Below are 23,553 nucleotides of genomic sequence, written 5' to 3'. Positions count from 1 at the left end.
GAGTGGCGTCCCTGTGAGCATTTGAAGTGTGGTTTGAGCCACGGAGAAACTGGAGTCTTCAATTTCACCTTAGTAAAGTGTGTGACATGGGGCTATGGTGTTTGGATGTATGTGCAGCAGAGACTCCTCTTTTCTTCCTGTGCTAATGACCACTTCCCACTTCAACTACAGCTGGATCAGCTTCTTCCTAGCCCTGGCTGGAAAAGCTTTCTTGCTTTGGCACCTGCCCCCTCAGACTGCCATCTTCTCCAGGCCTCATTCTCTGGGTCCTCCACCATCCATCACTTTTTGTTTTTTTCCTCCCCAAGTCATCTGGTCCTTCAGCAAACTCCGAAGGCAGAGCCTCTGAGCAGAACCAAAGCAAGAAGGCAAAGGAGTTACCCAGGGTGTCCCAGAAAGGAAGCTGAGAAGATCAGGTGCTTTCTCAAGGACCTCTAGCAAACTCAAAGGAAAAATACTAGGGACCATGTGACCTACAACTGCTACCCCAACCTGCCTTGAGGGGCAAAGGGAAGCCAGCTCTTTGCAGATGTAGCTGGCAGGTGGTGGTGTGACCATGTGGCTTGCCTGAGCTCATGAAACAAGGGGCTTAGAGACAGAGTTGAATCTCTCTGGTGTGGGGTGCAATGGAATTGTGATCCCTGTGGGTTCCCCTCCTTGGCCCACTATTTCACTGGTGAGCTGGAGACAGAACCGTGGAGCGCTCTGTGCGCTCTCCATGGTCCTGAAAGTTCACCTGCCCCTCTAGGCCTCAGCTTTGACATCTGTAAATTGGGGATTTTAAGACAGCAGACCTTTTTTAGCACGGGGTCCTAGGATCACCCACGGCACTGTCAGGAAAGCAAGTGTGACCCTTGCAGGGCTGTGGCTTTTCTCATGAGAGCCCACCACTCATGCCACGGGGCCCTGCTTGTGAGCCTGCATGGCCTGGTTTGTAAGCATTTCTTCCTCCCTGTAGCTGGTGTCTATTGACCTGGGCATGGAGGTGAGCAGAGCCAGTCAGAAGCCCTGTCCACATTGACCTCAGGGCTGGTGGGAGGACAGACGATGAACAGCAAGGCAGCGATCAACTCCAGCTAGTGAGAAGAGGCTTAGGCAGAGAGAATCTTGATAAGAGCCTACAGTATGTGAGTGAGAATAAACCTCTAGAGGGGCCTTTGAAGTGACACTGAGTGACAGGAGCTAAGGAGGTGCTCAGGCAGCCAGGAGCAGGCCTGTCCAAGCTGCCCCTTTCAGTCAGCCTCCATACTCATCCCACCTTAAGCCCTGGGAGAGACCTCTACTCTGGTTTTCATCTAGTGGTGTTTGTGAGCCAGGGGTCTTGCGTAGCCCAAGCTTGCCCCAAACTTACTATGTAGCCATTGTCGGCCTTGAACTCCTAATCCTCCTGCTCCTACTTCTTGAGCTCTGGGATTCCATGCATGTACCACTGTTCACTGGAACACAGGTTTTTCACCACCTCTGACTGAAAGCCCGTTCCCCAACCTGTTCTGTGGGGTACCCTGGGCTCACCCTTGTCCTAGTCTGTTTAGGAGCAATGACAGAGTTGGCAGTTGGTTACCGTTCTTGATTCAGCCAAAGTCACGCCAGGACCTGGCCTCCTCATAGGAAGCGTGGTAATCCCTCCACCAAAGAAAGACCAGCTTCTGCAACCCTCGCCACAGGGATTAAAGTCTTCACACGGAGCATGCAGGGGGAGGGGAAGAAAATGCCATGTCAGAAGGTTAATTTTTGAGCTGGGGAATGATTTCCAGGGAGTCCCAGGTGACTTTTTCCCCTGGCTCCAGGCTGGCCCCTCTGCCCATGAGGGAAAGAGAAGGAAATAGCCAAGGGCAGAGGCTCACAGGACCACTAAATCCACACTAAGATCTCCTTTCCCATCACCAGCTTCCCTGGGCCACGGCAGGGACTTTTGTCAGGGTGTGTGTGAGCAGTGACCCAGATGGTGATTGATAGAGAGCCAGGCAACCCTTGGGGAACCAGGAAAGGGACCAGCTGCCCACCGTGGTACCTGCTGTCCCTTTGAGGCTCATGTGGGCTCCAGGAATGCACAGCCACTGTGAGGCCCTGAACCTGGGGTTCCAACAGGGAAGGAGCCAAGTAGGGTTTGAGGTGTCAGGCTTGGATGCCCCGACTGTGGTGTGGATCCTTGGCCAAGCCGCTTCCCTTCCCTGAGCCTGTTTGCAAGCAGATAGCGTGGGGACAATGGCCTCCATTACCACCATCGAGAGGTCTGACATCTGGAAGACAGGTGGTCCCCTATGTGGAGACAGCAGTAGACAGGGAACTGAGACAGAAGTAAAACCCTGGACCTACAGGAACCTGTGGATTCTGAGGTGGTGTCCAGTGCCACGGTGCCTGGGTTCGAATCCTGCCTCTAGTACTTAACTTTTTTCAAAAGAATTTCAACCTCCTACTTGTCTGTATTTCTTACACCTGGCAGCCAAGCGTGGTGAAGAGCCAGCCACATTCACACAGGACAAGTGGGACGCCACTTCCTGCAGAATGGCCCTGCCACTCTGTGCACACTTCTTTCCTCTTACGATAGGTTTGCCGGGCCTGGAGGCCCACACCTGTAGTCCTAACACTCTAGGGGCTGAAGCAGGCGGACCCCAAGTTCGAGGTCAGCCTAGGCTATGTAATGAGACTCCTGTTGCACCAAACGAAAGGAGGCCTCAGACCTTTTCTTCTGACATCCCCATGGGACTTGGGGTCTTTTCTGTGGGGTGCCATTCAGACACAGGAGCTTGGAGCACAGACCACTAACCTGGGACAGGTCCTGGCCTGACAACACAAACAAGCACCAACAGAAACACAGCCCACAAAGCCGAGGAGCGTGCTAGCCAGAGGCTTCTGAGCGTAAACAAGGGTCCTGTGAAGGCCTCAGAGACAAGCCCAGGCAGGAAGTGCTAGGTGTAGAATCCTCACCACAGCTCCCAAACCTCAAGAGCTTTGGGACAAGTGTTTGTCCCTTCTGAGCCTCTCCACGTCCGTCTATAAATGAGGGTATGCAGGAGGCTGCTCTCAGGGTACCAGGAACCCGTAAGTCTGGCTCTCAGGTTCTCCCTCTCTGACTTAGAGAAGGCAGCTAGGCCCCACTGGGATCTCAACAGGGGAGAGAGGAGAGACTGAAGAGCCGGGAATGCTGCCCCCACCTCCACCCAGCGCAGTGCTGACCCCTGGACTCATTAGCAGATGTCCTGACAAGTTCAAGCTCCTGGAGCCATTCATTAAAAGTGCTCCTGGGGCAGCTCACACACTCTGGCTGCCCAGGCCTCACTAATCATTCACAAGCCAGCAGTCAGGCAGGCTCCAGGCAGGAATGGCCCCGGATCAGGAGCACCCAGCAGCCTGACCCAACCAGCCCTAGAGCAGACTGTTGTGACCCTCTGGGAAAAGAAGCTGACTCACTGTGTGACCTTGGGCAGCTCCTTCCCTGGCCGTGCCTCAGTCTCCCTAACTGTCCCACAATCCCTTCTACTCTAAGCATGGGACTGCTCATGCTTAGCGGCCCAGTCAAGTCAGGAGACCTTCTCTGGCTTGGGTGGAACCCTGCCTAAAGGCGAAATGAGCTTCAAGCCCCATCTAGGCTTCTCCATTCTGTGACCAGGCTCCCTCGGAGTTGGAGGCAGAAAGACTAGACAGTCAAGGTCAAAGCTAGCCTGGGCTACAAGAGACCCTGTCTCAGAAATAACGCAAAGGAAAGCATCCTTTGACTTTGTGTTCCGAGCATGTTATCTGAGGCACCTGAGTTCCTGGCACTGGGTGCCAGGGCGAGCATGATGGACCTGTCTAGTGTGCTTCTGTGTACAGAGATGAGCTGGGGTGAGGAAACTGAGGCTAGTGAGGATGTGCCTGGCTTCACTCAGAGAGCTGGATCTTAGCCAAGCCCAGATGCTCCGTGGGTCAGATGCTCCATCTTGTGTCCAGGGCTTCCTGGCATGGGGGCTACTGTCCTACCCAGGAAACTGGCCCTCACTCCCAGGACTCTCCAGGTCCCCTTGGACAGACAGCCTCCTCTACTCCCAGCCCCTCCCTCTCTAGGGCTCCAGGATTTGAGCTAAAGACAAGAAGGACAAGGGGGGGTGGCTGCTGAGGTTTCTATCTCCTCTGACCTGATAAGCAGCCCACTAGGGCAGATGAGCCTTATTTCACCTTAGAGGGGAGGAAAGGGGGACTCTAAGAACCCAGGGCCTTAGTGAAGAGGAAAGATCAGAGGGTATAGGGATGAGCCCCAGGTTCCATTAAAGCCAGGCCACCAAGCACAGGCTCACTGGGATGCAAACATCCAGACTAGCCCACAGTCCTGGAGAGGGCTTCCCAAGCCCCTCTAACAGGCCTTGCTCCTTCAGTTTCCTAGCTACACAAGCCCAACCTCCCCCATCCCTGCCAGCTCCTAACCAGCAGTCTTCCCATCTTACGGAGGTGGAAGCTGCAGCATAGAGAAACGGAGTAACATTCTCGAGTTCGAACAGCCAGGAAGTGGGGGAACAAGACAGGCAACAGACGAGTATGTCACCTGCTGCTGGAGTCCATACCCACCCGGGATGTGATTCTGCAGGATGCCGTAGCTCACGGGGAGGCAGGCCCCTGCTCAGTCCACAGCAAAAGATCCTCAGCAGAAATGGTTCTACGTGCCCTTCTGCTTCCTTCCCTGGGTGGCTCAGCTTGGAGGGTCAGCTGAGCTACAGGTTCCCTCTTGCTAAAGGGGAAACTGAGGCAGGGAGGGCTAGGCCAGAAACATAATGAGGGTGATTGTCTCAGCTGTGGCAGTAGCCGAGCTGGCTTCAACCCCAGCCTGTGGCTCTGGAGTCTGTCCTAGTTCCGCTGTGGTTCCTGGAAAGATGGGCCCACTGTGCTGGTGAACAGGCTGAGGCTCAGGGCAGGCAGTGGCCCATCAGTGTGGCTTATCTATCACCCGGAGGAGGGCAGCATTGGTCCAGCTCGAGATGGTGGCTTCACCGCTTGAGTGCTCAGGGAGGTGCGGTGAAACGGGGGCATGTGATGGATAGGGTAGGAACATTGAAGGTGGCTGCCCAGTGGAATGATGGGACAATCACATGCCAAGACAGAACTCCGGAAGTCTCTGGGGGCCCTCTGGAAGCTAGGTATCATGGAGACTGGAATGGACATAGGCAGTGAGCCAGAGGCAGGAAAGGGAGCATGGGTGTGGCGGTTGGTTTTAGTCCTGCACTTTGGGTCAGCTGTGTGATGAGGCACCTCCATGTGCCTCAGTTGGTCAGGTCATCTGATGGTACAGGGTGCCCTGGGGGAGACTCCCTGCCTCACACATGTTGGTTCTTCGGTCTTCCTACAAGGCTGGCTTTGCCATTAGCAAAGCTGGGCCACAGATTGAGCAGCAAGCCGTGGGCACCACCTGGCCTCAGAGGGTCATGGGAAGGTAAGGGCTGGGGAGTGGGGCCATCCTGCCTTTCCTTGCTCTGGTCATCTCCAGGCTCAAGTCCTCTGTCTTCTGGGTTCCTGGGAACTAGATGGCGCCTTCCTTGAAGTGGAGGAGATAACAAAGGAAAGTCTGTTTCACCTTCCACCAGCTGTGCCGTGCATGTTCCTGTCCTCCCTCCCTCCCTCCCTCTCTCTCTCTCTCTCTCTCTCTCTCTCTCTCTCTCTTTCTACTGAAAACTGGTTGTTGGTTATGGAGAGCTGGGGTCAGGGATAGAGGGAGAGAAGCTTTCTCTGCCCCCTTTAACTCCTTCCTGCCCTGTGTGGAGCCAGAGGTAACCAGAAAAACCTCTTCTGAACTGAAGAGGGCACTCAAGAGAGACAATGGGCTCCTGAGCCGGCACCCACTCTGTTGATGGCTTTGGGATGTGAAGCACGGAGTGACAAGGTCTGGGGACAATAGTAAAGACCCACCATCTGTTGCATAACAGTATGACCCAGGCATGCTTAGTTACCAAAAAGGAAATCACAGAAGATACTAGAGGATGGGAAGACCACCCATGCTTCCAGATTGGCAGGATTAATATTGTGAAAATGGGAATACCAAAATGCACCAAGATTAATGTACAGGTTCACTACAATACCTATCAAAATTCTGATGCCACATCTCACCAATCTAGAGAAAAACAACCCAGAAAGTCATCTGGAACCACAAATAGCCAAAGCAACCGTAAGGAGTAGACACAGCTGGAAGGATCGCCAGCACCTGATCTCAGTTACACTAGTGATAACGACAGCCTGGTGCCACATAAGGACAGACAGGAAGAGCGGAACAGAACCTGGATGTAAACTGACAAAGCCACGGCCGTCGAGAACTTTCTGACCAGAACATGTACCACTCAGGAGCCAGCCCCAAGCACCAATGGCTGGGACTTTGTGGAAATAAAAAAGTCAGAGTTCAGAGAAGGAAACAACAGGCAGAGTTAACAGTCAGCACAGGAGAGTTGGTGGAGTGGGCGGCCATCTTTACCAGCTCTGCTTCAGACAGGGCTAAGATCAGAATTCACAAAGAACTACAGAAATCAAATATCAAGGAAATAGAACTGCCAATCAGCAAATGGGCAAAATAACTGACTAGGCAGTTTTCAAAAAGAAAGAAAGAAAATGAAAGTAAGAAAAAGAGAAACACAAATAGCCAATCCTTAATTTTAAAAGTGTTCAATATCCCTAACCATCAGCAAAATGCAAATGTCAAAACATGGGGTTTTCTGGGTATATCCCAGGAGCAGAACAGCTGGCTCATGTCAGTTCTATTTAAAATGTTTTGAGGAACCTCCAAACACGTTCCCATGATGGTCCTATGAATGTGTATGCCCAGCAGCAGTAAATAAGGGTTTCCTCTTTCTCCACATCCCCCTCAATACTTTTGTCAGATTTCTTTAATATTTTTGGTCTTTTTTTTCAAGACAGGGTTTCTCTGTGTAATAGCTCTGGCTGAGCTGGACTCGAGTTGTATATCAGGCTGGCCTTGAACTCACAGAGATCTGCCTGCTTCACCTCTTTGAGCGCTGGGGCTTAAAGGCATGTGCCACTATGCCCGGCTTCTTTAATATTTTTAATACACATTTCTGCAATAGTGATAAATGCTCGTAACCACTGAGGCATCTCTCCCTTTCCCAGGTTGTCAGGCTTCTTGATGATAACTACTATGTCTGGCGTGAGGGGCTACCTCAAAGTAGTTTTAATTTGCCACAAGCTAGCCAGGGCAGCTTAATGGAATGCCTTAACCATTCTATGGCTTGGTTGCTTCACACACGCATGGAGCTTTCCTGAACATCTCTGAGCTGGCATGTCGGTCTTGAGCTGTGGTTCTTTTTGTTGGGCTGGTATTTTTGCTGTTTTGTTTTTGTTTTGTTTTTGTTTTTCGAGATAGGGTTTTTCCATGGCTGTCCTGGAATTCCCTCTGTAGACCAGGTTGTCCTGGAACTCAGAGATCCGCCTGCCTCTGCCTCCTGAGTGCTGGGATTAAAGGCATGTGCCACCACTGCCCCACTGAACTGTGGTTCTCAAAGGACTTCTGGGAAACAGAAAGACGTCCCTCCCTGCGGCCTCCTGGGCTCCAGCATTTCCCTGCAGAGGAGTCTGACACATTGGACACTGAGGCCCCTCTCAGCCCAGCCTGTGAATTAAGGCCTCCTCAGGAAACTGAGTCCGCACCGGGCTGGGTGACAGAAGCCTGCTACCCTGGAGGGCCCTTCTCCAGGGTCTTCATCCTTTGGGTTGCTGCCGCACCTCACGTGCATTTCAGCCAGCCTTTATGAGGCACCGGCTGAACACCACGTGTTTTCGCTTTCCCGGCAAGTGGGTTTCGCTGTACCACTCTGCTGGGAGGAAGTTGAGGCTGGGGAGGGAAACAGCTTGCGGGGAGGCTGAGGGGCCACGTGTGTCCCCCCCAGGCCCCGGTGCACCTGCGCTGGAGGCAGCAGCTTGGCACTGGCCGGCCGACCGTGTCTTCGGGGTCTGGGGATATCAGAACCCTCAGCTCATCAGTGCAGAGGCCACCATCCCACGGGGCTGGGTCAGGACATTCGATCTAGCTCCCTGCAGCTCCCCCAGGAGCCACGTGGGCCTGTTTACACACCTGGCAGAAGTATGGAGAAGCGGAAAGCTGGCCAGGCCTCAGAGCTGAGGCCCAGAGCTAGGGGTGCCCACGAGGGATGGGCAGCTGGCCACCTAGCTGGGAGGACTCCTAGGATGCTCTGGGGTTCCTCATGGGGAGGCTAGGATGGCTTCCCTCCGCCCCCTGACCTCAGTCTCCCAGCTGCAGAAGCAGAGGGTGCTGTGCTCAGCCCAAATGTGCCACAATCCAGACACAGACAGGGGTTTTAAGAGACTCTAAAACCAGGACCTGTGTTTAAACTCAAGCCCGCCTGCTCTGCTGTTGCCAAACGTCTTCCATGCGTCAGTTCTAGACCGTAGGGACACAGTGGGAACCGTAAAAGATGGGGTTTTCCCTGAATGCAGCCCACAGCCCAGGGCGAGAGATGGACAGTGAACCAAACAACAGACCTGCACACAGCGCCATGCAGACGATGAAGCCATGCAGCTTAGGAGAGGTCCTGTGGGGCGAATGGGACAAGGTTTTTAGAGTGGTCATCCAGGAGGACTCCTCAGCGGCGGTGCCCAAAGTGCCTAAGACCTCAATAACCATCGGCATCCAGCTGCAGCAGGGGCAGAGTGAGGGCAGAGGTCCTGAGGCCAGCACGGCTGGGGTTTTCTCCACCTGGAGGGCCTGCGCCACCCAATTCGAATCTGTTCCTAGAGATCAGAAGCCTGTAGCATTGCTCACACGGCAAAGTCACCACTGCAGAGCCCACTGCAGCCACCTGCTCAAAGGGACTCAACTCCAGGCTGCTATCTACCTCCCCAGATCACCATCTGGAGGTGGCCCCGTGTCCCCGAGCCCACTGAGGTCCCCCCAGCAGCCAGCCTTGACCTACAGCCCTGCCTCAGCTTTTGTTCCTATGAAAGAGGCCCCGACAGCCCTTCCTCCCTTCCTCTGCCTCTGGCGGGCCCTGGGCTTCCTGGGTACCCTTGGTGGCATGGCGGCCTGCTCCTGTTTCTAGGCACCTATGAGTGTGATGAGTTTCTTCCTCCATGACAGTCACCCTGTGGCTAGGTCACAGACAAATCCCAGCACCACAAGGAGAGGCCGCAGGTTAATGTCCAAGTTGCTCTACTCCCTTGGGCCTGGAGGCTGCCTTGCTTGGCATCAGAGGATCAGTTCCATTGAAGATAATGTGCCACGCACATAGTAGGCTCTCAGCCAGTGTGGCTCCTGCCAGTTCCTGCCAGTTCCTGCCCTCTGGGGTCATGGTGCCCTGAAGCTTAGTGTGAGGCAGATGGAGGCCCACTTTCCTGCCTCTACCAGCAAAGCCAGCAGGGTCCCATCCTCCTCCATGCCCCTGTTCCATCCAGGCCAGGAATAATCGATGGGACAGATGCCTTTTGGCTTGCCAGCCTGACCCACAGTAAAAGCCTGTTGGTCCCTGTCACCCCTGCACCACGGTAAACAAGGCAAAGACTTGGGCTCCAAGGCAGACAAGCAAGACCTTGGGCTCAGCCTGGGAAGCACCCCGCAGCATTCATCCGTCAGCACTCGGGGAGGGCAGAGAAGACCGAAGGACCACAGGAGCTCTGCTCCAGGGTCACCGGAGGATTTGTGAGAAGCGCACCACAAGAGCCTGGCTGGGGACCAGCATTCCTTTGTTCTCTTATGCAACACGTATTTGCTGAGTGTCTACTACACATCAGGCCCTATGCTGGGCCGAAGACCTGGAGGTAGGGACAGAGAACCCTGCCCTCCCGGAGCAGACCTACCTTGGGGGAATGTAGACAGCATGCCGACTGATACATCATTTAATACGTGACAGATTGCCAGCTGGTGATAAAGGTTGTGAGAGAAAGGGGCAGGAAAGAAAGCAGGGTGGACAATAGATTTCATTTTCCCTTTTGGACAAAACTTCAAGGGGGGCAGGGAAGGCCTTGGAGTTGGTGATCTGAGCCACATGGGTGGACTGAGGGAGCCAATCCTCGGGGATCAGTGGTTCAGACAGAGGGAAACTCATATGCAAAGGCCCTGCGGTGAGAGCCAGTCCTGAGGCCTCCTGCTTTTCTTTAGTGTTTGCCATCATGTCACGTTCTAGCTCCAGTACCACCTGGCCCATCCTGTGTGAGTCATCTGATAAGGCCTCACCTAGACAGCCGGCAGTGATCTCCCCTTCTGTGGGTCTCCTCTGTGAAGTCCCTTTCCCACAGAACACACAAGAGCTTTGGGTGTCATCATCTTTGCTGACCGTGGTTGGGAGGCGTCCTGAACTTTAGAGCCACTGAGGATCACCTGGGTGGTCCCTGTGTTTCCATAGGAGTACAGTGAGCAGCCAAGGCCCCTGGCACTCTCACAGCTGCCCGGTGGGCAGGGGCGCAGTCCAAATCCATCAGATGAGGTACAAAAGGTCAGCATAGAAGAGTGGACGGGGCACAGAGGCTTAAAGACCCATAGGCCACCCTGTGTGACACTTCCTTCTTCCTTCTGAGTCTAGGCCTGCCTCTGGTGTACACCTGCCATCTCTGCTAATGGCTTGACACCCCAAAAGGCCCCTCTCGGGCCCTGGGCTTCAGGGATGCACCCTGTGGCCGGGATCACCCAGGCCCTGGAATCTGTGTGCATTGCTATGTCCCTTCATTCGATTATGGGTTTTCATACACAGACCCCACACAAAGGCTCCCTGTAAGTCGGTGTATTTAAGTCTTCTAGAAGGAGTTGGGGGGACTATATGGGATTATCTTTTGAAGGCAACCAAGGAGAACGTGATCAAGTAAATAGCAGAGCTGTGCATGAGCAGTGACCGTGGTGGTGGCATTATATTCCAGGAGAGAAAATCAGACCCTGTTCCTAGCTTCCTAGGATTTAATGGGGTGTGTGTGTGTGTTTATATGTGTGTGTGTGTGTGTGTGTGTGTGTGTGTATGCATTCACGTATGGCATATCTCCTAACCTGGAGGCTAAAGGCCATCCTGAGGAGGGCCATCCACCTCCTTGAGACGGTTCCTCAGCGGCCTGGAGTTCACTGATGAGGCTGTCCTGGCTGTCCAGGAAGTCCCAGGCATCCCCCTGTCTCTGCCTCCCACAGTGAGGGATCACAGACGCACATGACATGCCCACGTTTCCTTCCATGTTCTGGGGGTTGGACTCAGGTTCCCACACTTCCCAAGGCCATCGCTCTACAATCTGTGCTGTCTGTCCCCTAAGCCCCGCCCCCCTCTGGGTGTCACTGAAACGCTATAAACAAAGTACACTCGGCAGGGTCTGGTCACAGGAGGCATTGACCCACAGGGCTGGAGTCCTATTGTTTTTCCAGGAATCCCCACCAGGACCTTGCACAGCCTGGGCACTTTGTCTTCCAAAGCCCAGGACCGAGAGCGGAGGGGCAGGCCCTGGGGTGGTGCTCAGCAGCTGCGTGATGTCAGGAACATGATACAACTTCTCTGTCTCCACATCCTCATCTGTAAGCATGGCCATCATCCTCCCTTCTTAAGACCACCTTGGGGGTGGGGGTGGGATAAGCTGTGCTGGGACAGCCAAGTTCAGGTGGGGAGGGGCAATGCACTGGCCTCAGTATGGCAATGAAAGCCCCATCTGTAGCAGCCCTGTATAGCCTCCGAGCCTTGTCTGAATCCTACTCACGGCCCATTGAGACGATGAGCCCCTTGATTACCAGGGAGGGAAGTGAGGCTCAGAAACAGCCTTCAAGCCAGGAGGCATTCCCCTCTAGTCCTTCATTTCAGAGTCTCTGTTCTCTCATCACTTAATTTTCTCCGGGCCTCAGTTTTCCTTATCTGAAAATAGGAGTGCTACCATTCTTGAGCGTTGAATTAAGAGTCACAAAGTCCCATGCTTCCATGGTTATTAGGCCATAGGGCCCAAAGGATAACCAGGAAGGCAGACAGCACTCTGGCCATGTTGAAAGGAGGGCCAAAGGAGCCGGGGACTTGTCTGGGTCACAGAGAGGGCCTGTGGGATGAGAATCCAGTACTAAGTTCAAATCCCACCAACAGAGAAGAAAATGTCTTCTCATTGGCCACCCACTGGTATAAGAATGAGCTAACAACAAAAAAAGGGGGGTTACCTCTGAACTTGCAGCCAAATTACCAGGCCCTAAAAAGACCACCACCCCAGGTCAGGCCTGTCTAGAGGCCTGTCAAAAGCAGGGGGATTTTCTAGGGGGTCCAGCTATGCCCCAAGGCTCCACTTAGCTGCCATTTCTTGCTCCGAGTACCACCTGTGAAATGGTCAGTAGCTGTCCAGCCTGGAACCTCCCTAACCGTCCTTCCTCAGTGTATCCTCAGAGTCACCCACTGGCGAAGGACTCACAGAGGGCCAGAGCAGCCGTTTGTTGCTTGTGGGACCAAAGGGAAGAAGGTGGCTCTGTAAGCAGACAGGCTGGTGTCAATTCAGAAGCGTGTTATTCTGGTCCCAGCTCCACTCGCCAGCCAGCCAGGCCACCTACACACTTCCACCTCTGGAGATGACCCTTGGTGGAAAACATGGTGGGCTCTTGACTTCTAGAGTTTCTGGTGACCTCTTGGGGCATGAAAAGAGAGCCCAAAGGGAAAAAAACTCATGGGGTACTGGCAACTGTAGGCCTCAGCTTGGCTTGCTCCTTTCCTCTTAGCTTACATCTCGAATCGCAGGTAAGATATGATGTCGGGGAGCCGGGCACAGTGGAACACACCTATAATCCTGACATATACATGTAGATAGATAGATGGATAGATAGATAGATAGATAGATAGATAGATAGATAGATAGATAGAAAGAAATAGAGATAGATAGATATAGATAGATAGATATTGTCAGGTGCCTCTCTCTTTTCTCAACCCCAGCTTCCTGCAGAGAACCAGATCCATCTGGACCAATGACCTCTAGGATGGCAGAATATGTGGCCTAGAGAGATCACAGAGGTAGAAACCCAGAGCTTGTCTGGGGCAGCCCCCATTGCTCCATAACACACCAAACGGCAGGCGCCCTCCTGCCTCCGAGTTTCTTTCCTTTTCTGGTACCTGTCTGGATTTCCAGGCCGTGTCCGTGGCCTCGGCAGGCCTTGGCCTCAGAGGCTTCCAGGAGGCCATCCGACTAGGGAAATGGGGCAGACACTACAGTCACCCTCAGCTGTGATGAGCATTTTCAGATTGGGCCCGCCAGCGCCGGGGAGGCCGTGTCTACACTACCTGGCAGCCATATGCCCAGAGCTAGCAACAAAAGCTGGCCACCACATCCCATTTCACATCAGACACAGAGTAGAACACATCAGCTCTTACCAACCAGGAGCTTGAGGAGCTGTGGAAAGCAGCCTGGGTGCAGAGAGATGGAGCATCCTTTGTTACCCAAGCTGAGCCACCTGCCTTCCAAGGCGAGGCTGTGGCCGGACAGTCACTTCGAGGCAGTGAGCCGCCAACAATGAGCAGTGTGTCTTGAATAACTAAGGTGCCAGCCCCATGCCCACAGCCCCACCAAGCGTGTGTGACCTTCTGACACTGCCCATGCCATGTCGTCTACAAACACCTGAGGACCTCACCATTGAGTCACCCCAAAAGTAAAGTATAAAAATCTCGTGGTGCCCTAAGTAAGTTTGAGATTTGTGTTGAGTTACCCTCACGGTTACCCCAGGCCTGTGATTATCCCAGGCCTGTGGCTACCCTGGGCTGCATTGGGCAGGCTTCCCAGCCCACTGAGCCTTCTTCGCTCTCTCAGTTGTCAAGCAGGAAGGCAAATGCAGTCACCGCCCTGCTTGAGTGGATGGCAGAGGAGACTTTCCCAGTGTCTAGCCTGAGACTCTTCCTCAACAGGATGGCCTCACTCGCCAGCAAAACTTAAAGTGGCTGCAGTTGCCTCACCCAGCTAAAGCCAGAGTGGGAGTGTCCTCTCTCTTGGCAGGACCTTGTTGGAGACCCATGCCAATAGACCCCTTCCTGGGTTTTCAACTTCGCCTCCGGGGCAGACCACCCAGCAACCATGAGACCCTGCAGAGATACTGTTTCTATGCGTCCTCCACCTCTATCCAGGCCTCTCCTGGCCTCAAGACCTGTGTCCTGGCTTGACCATCCACCTTTCCTCAACCCTGCTGCACCAACCTCATCTAACCTTACATTGGCTCCCAGAGGCAGAGAGATGATCACCCCATTTTAAAACCAAGGAGATAGAGACCTGGAGAAGGAAGGACGCTGGGGAACCCCCAGGGCCAGCAATTCACCCAGGGCTCCGCTGACCTTGGCAAGGGTGACCCACTCCTTCTGAGGTCATTTATTTGTTCTCATCAATGTCAACAGAGTCAGATGGGATGGATAAGTCAGCACTAAAGGACTCGCTGTGCACACCCGGGGTCACCGTTTCCTGTCAGGCATGCTGGAAGGCCTTCTGCAGACAGCTCCGCGGAGCTCAGCCCCTTGCTCTTGGGTGTCACGAGTTAAATGACACTGACACCTCTCCTTTATTTTGTGAACGTTGGCTAGCCCACTCAGTACTGCACTGAGATGGACAGGCGACTTAGTGTGATGGACCTGGTGCCCTTTGGGGACTCAGCACAGGTGTGCTGGGACCCCTAGGGTGTGAGCTCTGGGCTCACCCCAGCCTTCCCTCTGAGATCACACTGAACTCTGGGAGCAGCAAGGGCTCTCAGATATGAGCACTTGGGTCCCCACTCTGAGTCACCCTGAGAATGTCCCTTGCTGTCCCCAAACCGTAGTTGTGCCAGCTTGAGCGGGGTCTCTGAGGGGATTTTCCGGAGGCGACGCCGGACGGGTGACTCCTCTGGAACGCACCCAGAAAGGCGTAGTTCTCTAACCTCTGAGCAACTGGTACAGAGCAAAAATTGGGCGCTACACGCCAGGCTTAGTTCTAAGATACCCATGTGTGCTGACTACCTTATATTCACACATGAGCCTGTGTCGCGTTATCACAGTCTCTCTCTTTAGTTAGGGGTAAGGAAACCAAAGTTCAGAAAGGTTAAGTGACTGGCGGCAGGTCACACAGCTGTCCTTCGGAAAGACGGAGAAGAGAGATGCCCCAACAGCACCAAGCAAGCGGTTAGAGCTCAGAATCTAGAGCTGCTGCAGAAGTGGGGAGAGTCGGAGGGCCGAGAGAGGCAAGCCAGGGACAGGCGAGGAAGGAAGAGGAGCTGGTGCTCCTAGCGGGAGGCGGGCTCCAGGCGGGGAGGGTGTCGCCCAGGGCCACCATACCTTGGGCGGCAGGGCGAAAAGCACGGGCAGCAGAGCCAGCGGCACCAGCAGCAGCACCAGCAGGCGCCGCGCGCTCCACACCTTCTTGGCCAGCGCCGCTAGCGCCGCCATCCGCGCGCGATCGCCGGAGACCCGGGCGGCCCGACTGCCCCTCAGCGGCCAGCAGGGACCTAAAGCCCCGAGGGGCGGGGAGGAGCCACGCGGAACCGCCCTGGCCGCGCCTCCTGGGCCGGGGAGAGTCCCAGGGCAAGGAGCAGGGAAGGGCCCCCCTCCTTCCCCCGAGCCCACCCCAACCCCCAGCGCCTCACTCCGGACTCACTCTGGGAAATGGAGCAAAGACCGGGTGGGGCCTCAGCTCTGTCACCCCAGTCCGTACCCTGTCGGGACAGACCATGCTGCTTTGACTCACAAGTGGACTTTATCGACCATGCCTGCAGACTCTTCCAGACTTGGAGGTTGGTGAGGAGTTTCAATGAGATGGTGCGGCACCCGGGCCCCCTGGTGCACGCCTGTTATCCCAGCACTCAGGGAGGCGGAGGGAGACGGATCTCTGCAAGTTCGAGGCCAGCCTGGTCTATGAAGCGAATCCAGGACAGCCAAGGCTACACAGAGAAACCCTGTCTCGGAAGAAGAAAAGAAAAAGAAAGAAAAAAAAAAAGGAGAGTGCTTAGCTCAAAGGGCCCAGTCACCTGTGAATAGGAGTCTTCCCTTCACAGAGACAGCTGCCGTGGCCTGCTTGGTTGTGTGTGTTTGAGGGCAGGCTCTAATTTAGCCTAGGCTGGCCTAAGACCTATGCAGCTGGGGATGACCTTTAACTTCCATCCCCCTGCCTCTGCTTTCTGAGCCTTGGCATTATGGAAGTGTGCGATACGGGCAGCCTGCTGGGTCAGCTTACGATCCAACCTCTACAGTTTTAAGGAACCAGGGACTCTTTCCTCCTATTCTGCACTTTTTCCCTTTCTGCCAGCAGCCCATGGTGAGGGCCCCCAGCTTCTCGGCACCCTCACAAGCTTTGTTTGCCGTATCAGAGCATCCCGACTCTTCTACTTCCCTGAGATGCTGGGAAGCAACCCCCCCCCACACACACACACACACGGCCTTGCGCATGCAAAGCAAGAGGCAGGAGGCCTGACTGCGCTCTACGATCCTTGCTGGGAAGTTTCTTGCTTTTTGTCATTTTTGTGGGGTTTTTGGTCCAGAAAAGCGTTGCATATGCGCAGCTTATAGTCTATGGGCATTGCCATCTTGCCAGCTTCTGTGAAGTATGAAAGGCCTATTTATCTGCGTGTTCCTCTTCCTCATCTGTTTCTAACCATGCTGCTATTCTGCACACACTTGGACCTCCGACGGTACTGGGATCTTTGTCTCAACCCTGCTTAGAGAACCCAAGCTCTTGTCATCCTGGCTGACTTCGATATAGCCACATAAACGTAACATTCTCTCAAACAAGGTGGCAACCAACACCAATGCTGTCTTATGACAACACACGTGCTGGGGTTTGTGCATGCCCACGCTCTCACATGCATGTACACATATGCACACCTATCGCGCGCGCGCACTCACAGAAGTTAAAAAAAAAAATACCTAAGAGGGGCCAGTGAGATGGCTCAGCAGATCAAGAAAGGCAATCTCAAGCCTGGCGAACTGAGTTTGATCCTGGGACCCAGGACAGCGGCAACTCCTACAAGTTTACCTCTGACCTCCACACACACCAAGTGGTGACACATACCTTGTTCTCTCTCTCTATCTCTCTTTCTCTCTCAAATAAAAAATACTCAAGAAAGAGAAGGGGAAAAGGAAGGAATGGGGGAGGGAGAGAGCCTTGGTGCTCACATCTCCATGGTTCCAGGAATGAATGAGCCAGCCTTCATCCCAGTTCTCTGTTGATGGAGTCCATCTGAGCTGTGACGAGCTCTCAGTGTGTGGCCTTGGTTGGGGTTTGGCTCGGGCTTCTTTTGTGCCTGTTTCTTCGAAGTCCACTGAGGTCCTCAGACCCATGCAGACATGTCTCCTACCTGCTGTGACACAGACCACCCTCCCTCCGGACGCTTCCCTCTCTCCACGCCCTCTCCTGCCCTTCCAGCCCTGGCAATACTTACGCTGGAGCGCTTGGTGTTCGCGTGCACATTTCAGATTCTTCCACATTTTTTTTCTGCCTTTTCCCTCTGTGTGTTCCAGTCTAGGGACCCTAAATAGCCTGTCTCTGGTTTTCACTGTGTCCGCTTGCTGCACGGCTCAGTCCCTGTGCGTGAGGTCATGCATTTGACCCTAGCATCTTCGTCTTCATTAGTTTGTCACGGTTTTCAAGTCTCAAAGGAATGGTCCCATTTACTTATGAATGTTATTCTTTAAATTTTTTTTTTTCATTTTTGTCCAAGTTTTTAAGTCCCCAGATTTAAAAAAAACCTAAGCCAACTCCATATCTATTGATTCTGTTGATGGTCGCATTTTTATTTTCATTTTTGGTTTTTTGAGATAGGGTCTCTCTGTGTAGCCCTGGCTGTCCTAAAACTCATTCTGTAGACCAGGCTGGCCTCGAACTCACAGACATCCCCCTGACTCTGCCTTCTGAGTGCTGAGATTAAAGACGTAAAGCACCACTGCCCGTCGATGGTCATATTTTAAAATAGGTTTTTTTTGTTTTTTTTTAATCTATGTGTCTGTGAGTATCTGCCACATGAATGACCACAGAGCCCAGAAGAGGCCATCAGATTCCCTGGAACTGGAGTTGCAGGTGATTTGGTCATAAGCTGCTTGGTGTGGGCACTGAGGACCGAACTCTGATCCTCTACAAGATCAGTTACTAACAGAGCTAGCACAGTCACATTTTGTTTGTTAATCATTGAACGCACCGTGGACATTCTGAGTGAAGGGTCAGCAGAGAATGGTGTCCATCCCATTTCCCTTCAGAGGGGAGATCCTGGGCCTCAGCCTCTGTGTAGCCTCATCGGCCTCTGTCTCCAAAGCTCTGAGGCAGGAGCATGAGGAAGCCAGAGCTCTTTGGCTCCCAGCACCTGTACTGGGAGCGGCAGGAGTTGCCACAGGTTTTGATGGTTGTTGGGAGGTTACCTGTTCCCACCAAGGCTGCCCCATATCTTGGGCCTGGAAGAGTCTACTAGCTAGCGCTGCCTGCTGTCATTCATCTGATGGCAGCAAGGCTGTGACCCTGTACATTTTTGAAGGCCTGAAATGCCAGGCATGGCTAACTCTTAGATATGCCACACCTCAATCAGCCTCTGGTAGGCCCAGTCTGAACTTCTTGGGAGCAAGGATGCCTCTTAGTTGCTCAGTCTCATTATTCCTGTGAAACAGGCGTGTGTGCACCAGCTCAGCCTCCCCCTTGGTTCTCAGGACTCCTTGCCCCGCTCCTGCTCTGAGGGAGGCCTCTTCCTCCCCAGGGATCCTCTCCATCCCTTCCTTTTGGTGTCTTGTCATTGTGAATGGTGAATGCCACAATACTGCAGCAGGCAGGAGCAGGCCTCCTTTGTAAGTGGCCTCTGTTCCTGCCAGTCTGACAGTGGAGCACACGGCCGCCTCCTCAGCTGCCTGGGGTGAGGTTCTTGCTCTTAGGCAGTTGGTCTGGACCTGGAGCAGCAGGGACTTTCCTCTGTTCAATGGTCTTGTCATGTCTGCTAAAATGTACTTCCTTACGTGGCTGGCTCGGCGGATAAAGCATTTGCTATGCAAGCGTCAGGACCAGAGTTCAGATCCCCAGAGCCCACATAAATGCCAGATGTGTTTAATTCCTGTCATTTGAGGGCTCAGAGGGTGGAGGCAGGGGATCCCCAAGAGTAAGACTAGCCGTGTAGCTCTGGGGTCAAGTGAGATACCCTGCCTCAATGAACAAGGTGGAGAGCGATGAAGGAAGAATCTTAGTGTCTACACACACACACACACACACACACACACACACACGTGCACATGCACCCCCCCACAGGTTCGCCTACACGTGTGAACTCACACATACACATGCACACAAACCACCCACACATACACATGTGAGAAACACTGTTTCATTCAGGCTCCTTTTTGTCCTCGGCTCTCTACAAATTGTATTTCCTGGTTACATCCTGCTTTCTTGGTGGAGTCGGGTGGTGGAGCAGAGGCAGATTCTCTTGGTTGTGAGCCTTAGCTTTTAAGGGCTAAGCCATCTGCCCAGGGCCCCAGTAATATCTTGTAAACTTCCTATGTCAATCAGAACTACGGCGCTACCAAAGATGACTTTGAGTATTGCTGCATAGAATGTAGCGATTTCGGAGCCCCTCACGAGGCTGGGTAAAACTGCACCAAGAAAAGGCAGTGGGTGTGGAGGCATGTGCCTACAGCCCCAGAACTGCTGAGGCCGAGGCAGTGCTTGGAGAATTCAAGGCCAGCCTGGTCTAACCAGAAAGAGCCTGTCTCAGGGTAAAATTTCGCCCAACCTTGAATAATGTGGGAGTATGGGACTAGGCTCAACCTGGTGGTGATGGTGGTGATGTGTGTGTGTTTGTGTTGGATGTACATGCTCATGTGTGTAGTTGCATGTAGGTGCCTGTGCATGCATGTTTACCTGGGAGCCAGAGGTTGATACGGATGTCTTCCTCAATAGGATCTCTCAGGAAGCCTGGAGTTTCAGTTGGCTAGCTGCCAGTGAACTTGAGAGATTCTCCTGTCTCTGCCTCTCCAGATCTAGATGCAAGCTCAGGTCCTCACGCTTTCATGACAAGCACCGACTAAACCACCTCCCCAACCCACCATGAGGAGAATATGTACATGTGCATACACACACACACACACATATAATTGCTGCATCTGGGAAGGGATCAAATTAGAGTTTAATTAGATTCTAATTAGATCTAATTAGATTCTAGCAATGCTCTACCAGGAAATAAAGTAAAAGCTGCCTGTTAAGTGCACACATACCCGCACTCCCAGCACTTGGGAGGTAGGAGCCAGTGGATAAGGTGGATAAGGAGTTCAAGGCAGCCTCAGCTACAGGGTAAGCTTGAGGCTAGGCTGGGCTACATGACACCCTGTCCCCCTCCCCATATGCCCCTTCCAAAAAAAAAAAAAAAAGAGAGAGAGAGAGAGAAAAGAAAGAAAAAAATAAAGGGAAAGAAAAGAAAAAGTAAAATTTAGAAGGTAGATAACAGTTTTGACTCTTTTGTGCTGTTCTGTTCATGGTGTCAAGGTACTCATGAGTTTTATCACAAGAAAATTTCTGTATATCTAGTGCTTGAACCATATAAGTGTTGGCTTTATGGAAACATGTAGCTACAGTTCAGGCTGTTGGAGGGAATTGTCTAGTCGTCAGCTTTAATCCTAGGAAGAGGGATTTTTCCAGAGCAAACTGGCCTGTGGGTGTGTCTGTAGGGGATTGTCTTGATTGGTAATTGATGTAGCAGGGAGTCCACTGTGGGGAGCACCATTCCCTAGGCAGGAAGTCCTGGGATGTATAAGAAAGCTAGGTGAGCGTGAGCCAGGGAACAAGTGAGCTAGCAAGCAGCATTCTTCCATGGTTTCTGCTTCAAGTTCCTGAACAGTGGACTGTGACAGTAGAAGTGTATGATGAAATAGACTCTTTTCTCCCCTAAGCTGCTTTTGGTCAGAGTGTTTCAGCAACAGAATGGCAAGTAGGACAGGGATTAATGAAGCTCCTCATTTGTGTGATGTGCTCCAGAGTGTCACTTTCAATCCTTCTTACTCATGAATGCCAACAGCCAGCACTCCCTGGGTTCTTCTGTTGAGCCCGGCTCAGTCCCAACAGTATTCCACACCTTAAGCCATTGAAAGTTCAACTCTGAAAACTGGTTCTCAGATGCCTCATAAAAAAAAAATTTTATTTATTATGTGTACAATGTTCTGTCTGTATGTAGACCTGCATGCCAGAAGAAGGCACCAGATCTCATTCTAGAAGGTTGTGAGCCACCATGTGGTTGCTGGGAATTGAACTCATAACCTCTGGAAGAGCAGCCAGGGTTCTTAATCTCTGAGCCATCTCTCCAGCCCCCCAGATGCCTCATTTTGCAGAGGGGGAAAGAGACATAAAAAGCTCAACGAACTTATCCAAGGACACAAAGTGGGGACTTGAAGCCTAGTGGTATAGCCCAAGTTCACATGCCAAGCCCTGTAGAGCCATGACCCACAGTATGGCTGGTCCTCTATACTCAAGGGCTCATGACGTCCCTATTCAACCACCCACCAGGAGCAAATATCACACCTGTTCTGAGCATACGCAGGTTTTCCTTCTCCTTCTTTGGAAGGTACAATGAAACAACTACATAGTTTATATTACATTGGGCCCATGAGTCACAAGACTGACATAAAACGCAGGGAGAAGTGCAAAAGCTATATTAAAAAGCATGCTGTATGAGGCAGTTGAACTCCTGTGCTTACTGATACTTCAGAAACACAGCCACCAAGGGACAGTCATGCGTGCCTTTCTCAGGCGTAAGATCACCGATGCTGGTGATAACGTGGGACACAGCCATTGCGGCCAGTGTGTCTCTCCATCCCAGGTTCTTGCAAGGTACTGTAAACTTCAACATTTTGTGTGTGCTCACCCTCCAGGCTGATCCCCACTGTTAGCATCCTTGAAATGTCCAGCAGAGTGGTTCCCAACCTTGGCCTCATCTGGGGACCCCTGGGAGACTTAGGGATGCTCGTGCCCCCACCATGAAGTTCTACACCATGAGCAGAAACCCCACAGCCCCTGGCAACTGAGAGCCTACTTCCCATCTCTAGAGTTCCACCTGCTCTGAATGGCTCTTCATCAATAGATTCCAATAGGGTGGATCTGGGTGGGTTCTTTGCTGGATGCATTCCCTACCCAACACATTCTCCATGCGAATCCCTGTTTTGCGTCTTTGCTATGCGATAGGACACATTTTATCATTCATTCGTCAGATGACAGATATTAAGACTGTTTACATTTTGGGCTGATAGGCGTGGTGCCGCTTTGAGTGTGTGGGGGGGAGGTTGCAGGTATGTGTACACACGTGTGCCTGTGGAGGGGAGAGGCTGACACTGGGTATCTTGTTCGATTACTCTAACTTTTGTGAAGGATGTCTCATTGGGTCCTGAGGCTCACCAGTAAAGCCAGGATGGCTGACATAAGGAACCCTCCTATCTCTACCTCCCAGCTCCAGGATTACAAGGGCACACCAGTGTACCTGGCTTTTTATGTGGGTGCTAGGGAGCAAGTTCAGTCCTCAGTTTTACGGTGGCAGACACTTTACTGACTGAGATTTGTAAACCAGGCTGGCCTTCAACTTATGGCAATCCTCCTGCCTCGGGTTCTTGAGAACTCGAATCACAGACTTGGGTTGGGGCCATAGACTTTGGTCTCTTGCCAGAATCAGGTGGTACTGTGGTCCATTTGTTCTTTCTCACTGTTACCTTTGACTTTGGGGACGTGAATAATTCACGTCATCTGCGACTTTTAAAAGCTCTCCCTTTAAATAAAATCTATGTAAGCCTACACGGTCAAGGAACATACGGGAAGAGGCTAAGTGCCTTGAGGAGCAAAGAGCACAGCCACAGTGAACTTGCAGCCCGGGATGCCTTGAGAGGGTGAGGCGGCTGATGAGAGGTCCCAGGCTCATCCCCCAACCCAGGCAAGCGCGGCATTCCGTAAATCCCAGGGGCAAGGGACTTCTGGGTAGACCTGTCCCAGGCTGTGATGAAACCTCCTCTCATGACCCTAAGCTGCCCCAGCTCGGCATCATCAAAGGCCACAGGCAACCTCGAGTGGGAGGCCGGGCCTGCAAAGGGCACTTTGGATCTTCCAGCCTGAGGTGGGTGGGTGGATACAAACTGACCCATTCCCTGAGGTCGGAGAGCATGTAGCTGGGGCCCAAGAGTGTTGGAAGGAACCCTGGGTGGGACAAGTGGAGAGACAGGAATAGAATGTCTGGCCTCAAAAACAGAGCTTTCTGTCTTGTGGCTCAAATGTGGCAACAGCAACTTGAAATTAGTGAGCCCAGAAGTCTATTTCCGGAGCCAGCCTGCTTGCCTCCCTCTGTCTTCCCTGTTAGGCAGGTCAAACCCTCCCAGCTCTTACCGTGCTCAGTGCTGCCTGGCTCCTCTCCTCTCCTGTGTCCCTGGCTTCCTGTGAGGCTTTTATCGCCCTCTTCACAGAGCAAGAGACTGAAGCTCAGCGATGCTGGCAGTGACACAGGCCCGTGCTGCTCACCCTTGGCCACACTGTCCAAAGAGACCTCTTGAGCCGGGCTGGGTTGGGCCCATGACACCCAGGGCAAACTGGATGTGACTGGAGGCACCTGTCATACGACCATGTTATTGATGTCAGGGAAAGGAATGCCTGGGATTTCTGCCGGGACTCGGTCCACTGCTGACGAAACTGTGCTCAAGAGCT

At 52.8% G+C, this 23,553-nt stretch overlaps 1 protein-coding gene across 1 annotated transcript in view; it reads right to left on the bottom strand.

The window, feature by feature from the left end:
• Slc13a3 (solute carrier family 13 member 3) overlaps positions 1 to 15,360 on the bottom strand; it is a 65,271-nt gene extending 49,911 nt beyond the window's left edge. The window contains exon 1 of the mRNA XM_021638162.2: positions 15,198 to 15,360. Coding sequence (XP_021493837.1) covers positions 15,198 to 15,308 — 111 coding nt within the window. The 5' untranslated portion in view covers positions 15,309 to 15,360. The remainder of the gene's footprint in view (positions 1 to 15,197) is intronic.
• Positions 15,361 to 23,553: the final 8,193 nt, after the last annotated feature.

The sequence above is a fragment of the Meriones unguiculatus genome, chromosome 4 (assembly GCF_030254825.1).
Source record: "Meriones unguiculatus strain TT.TT164.6M chromosome 4, Bangor_MerUng_6.1, whole genome shotgun sequence".
NCBI lineage: Eukaryota > Metazoa > Chordata > Mammalia > Rodentia > Muridae > Meriones > Meriones unguiculatus.
The sequence above is the reverse complement of the archived record's forward strand: the minus strand, read 5'-3'. Positions and strand labels throughout refer to the sequence as shown.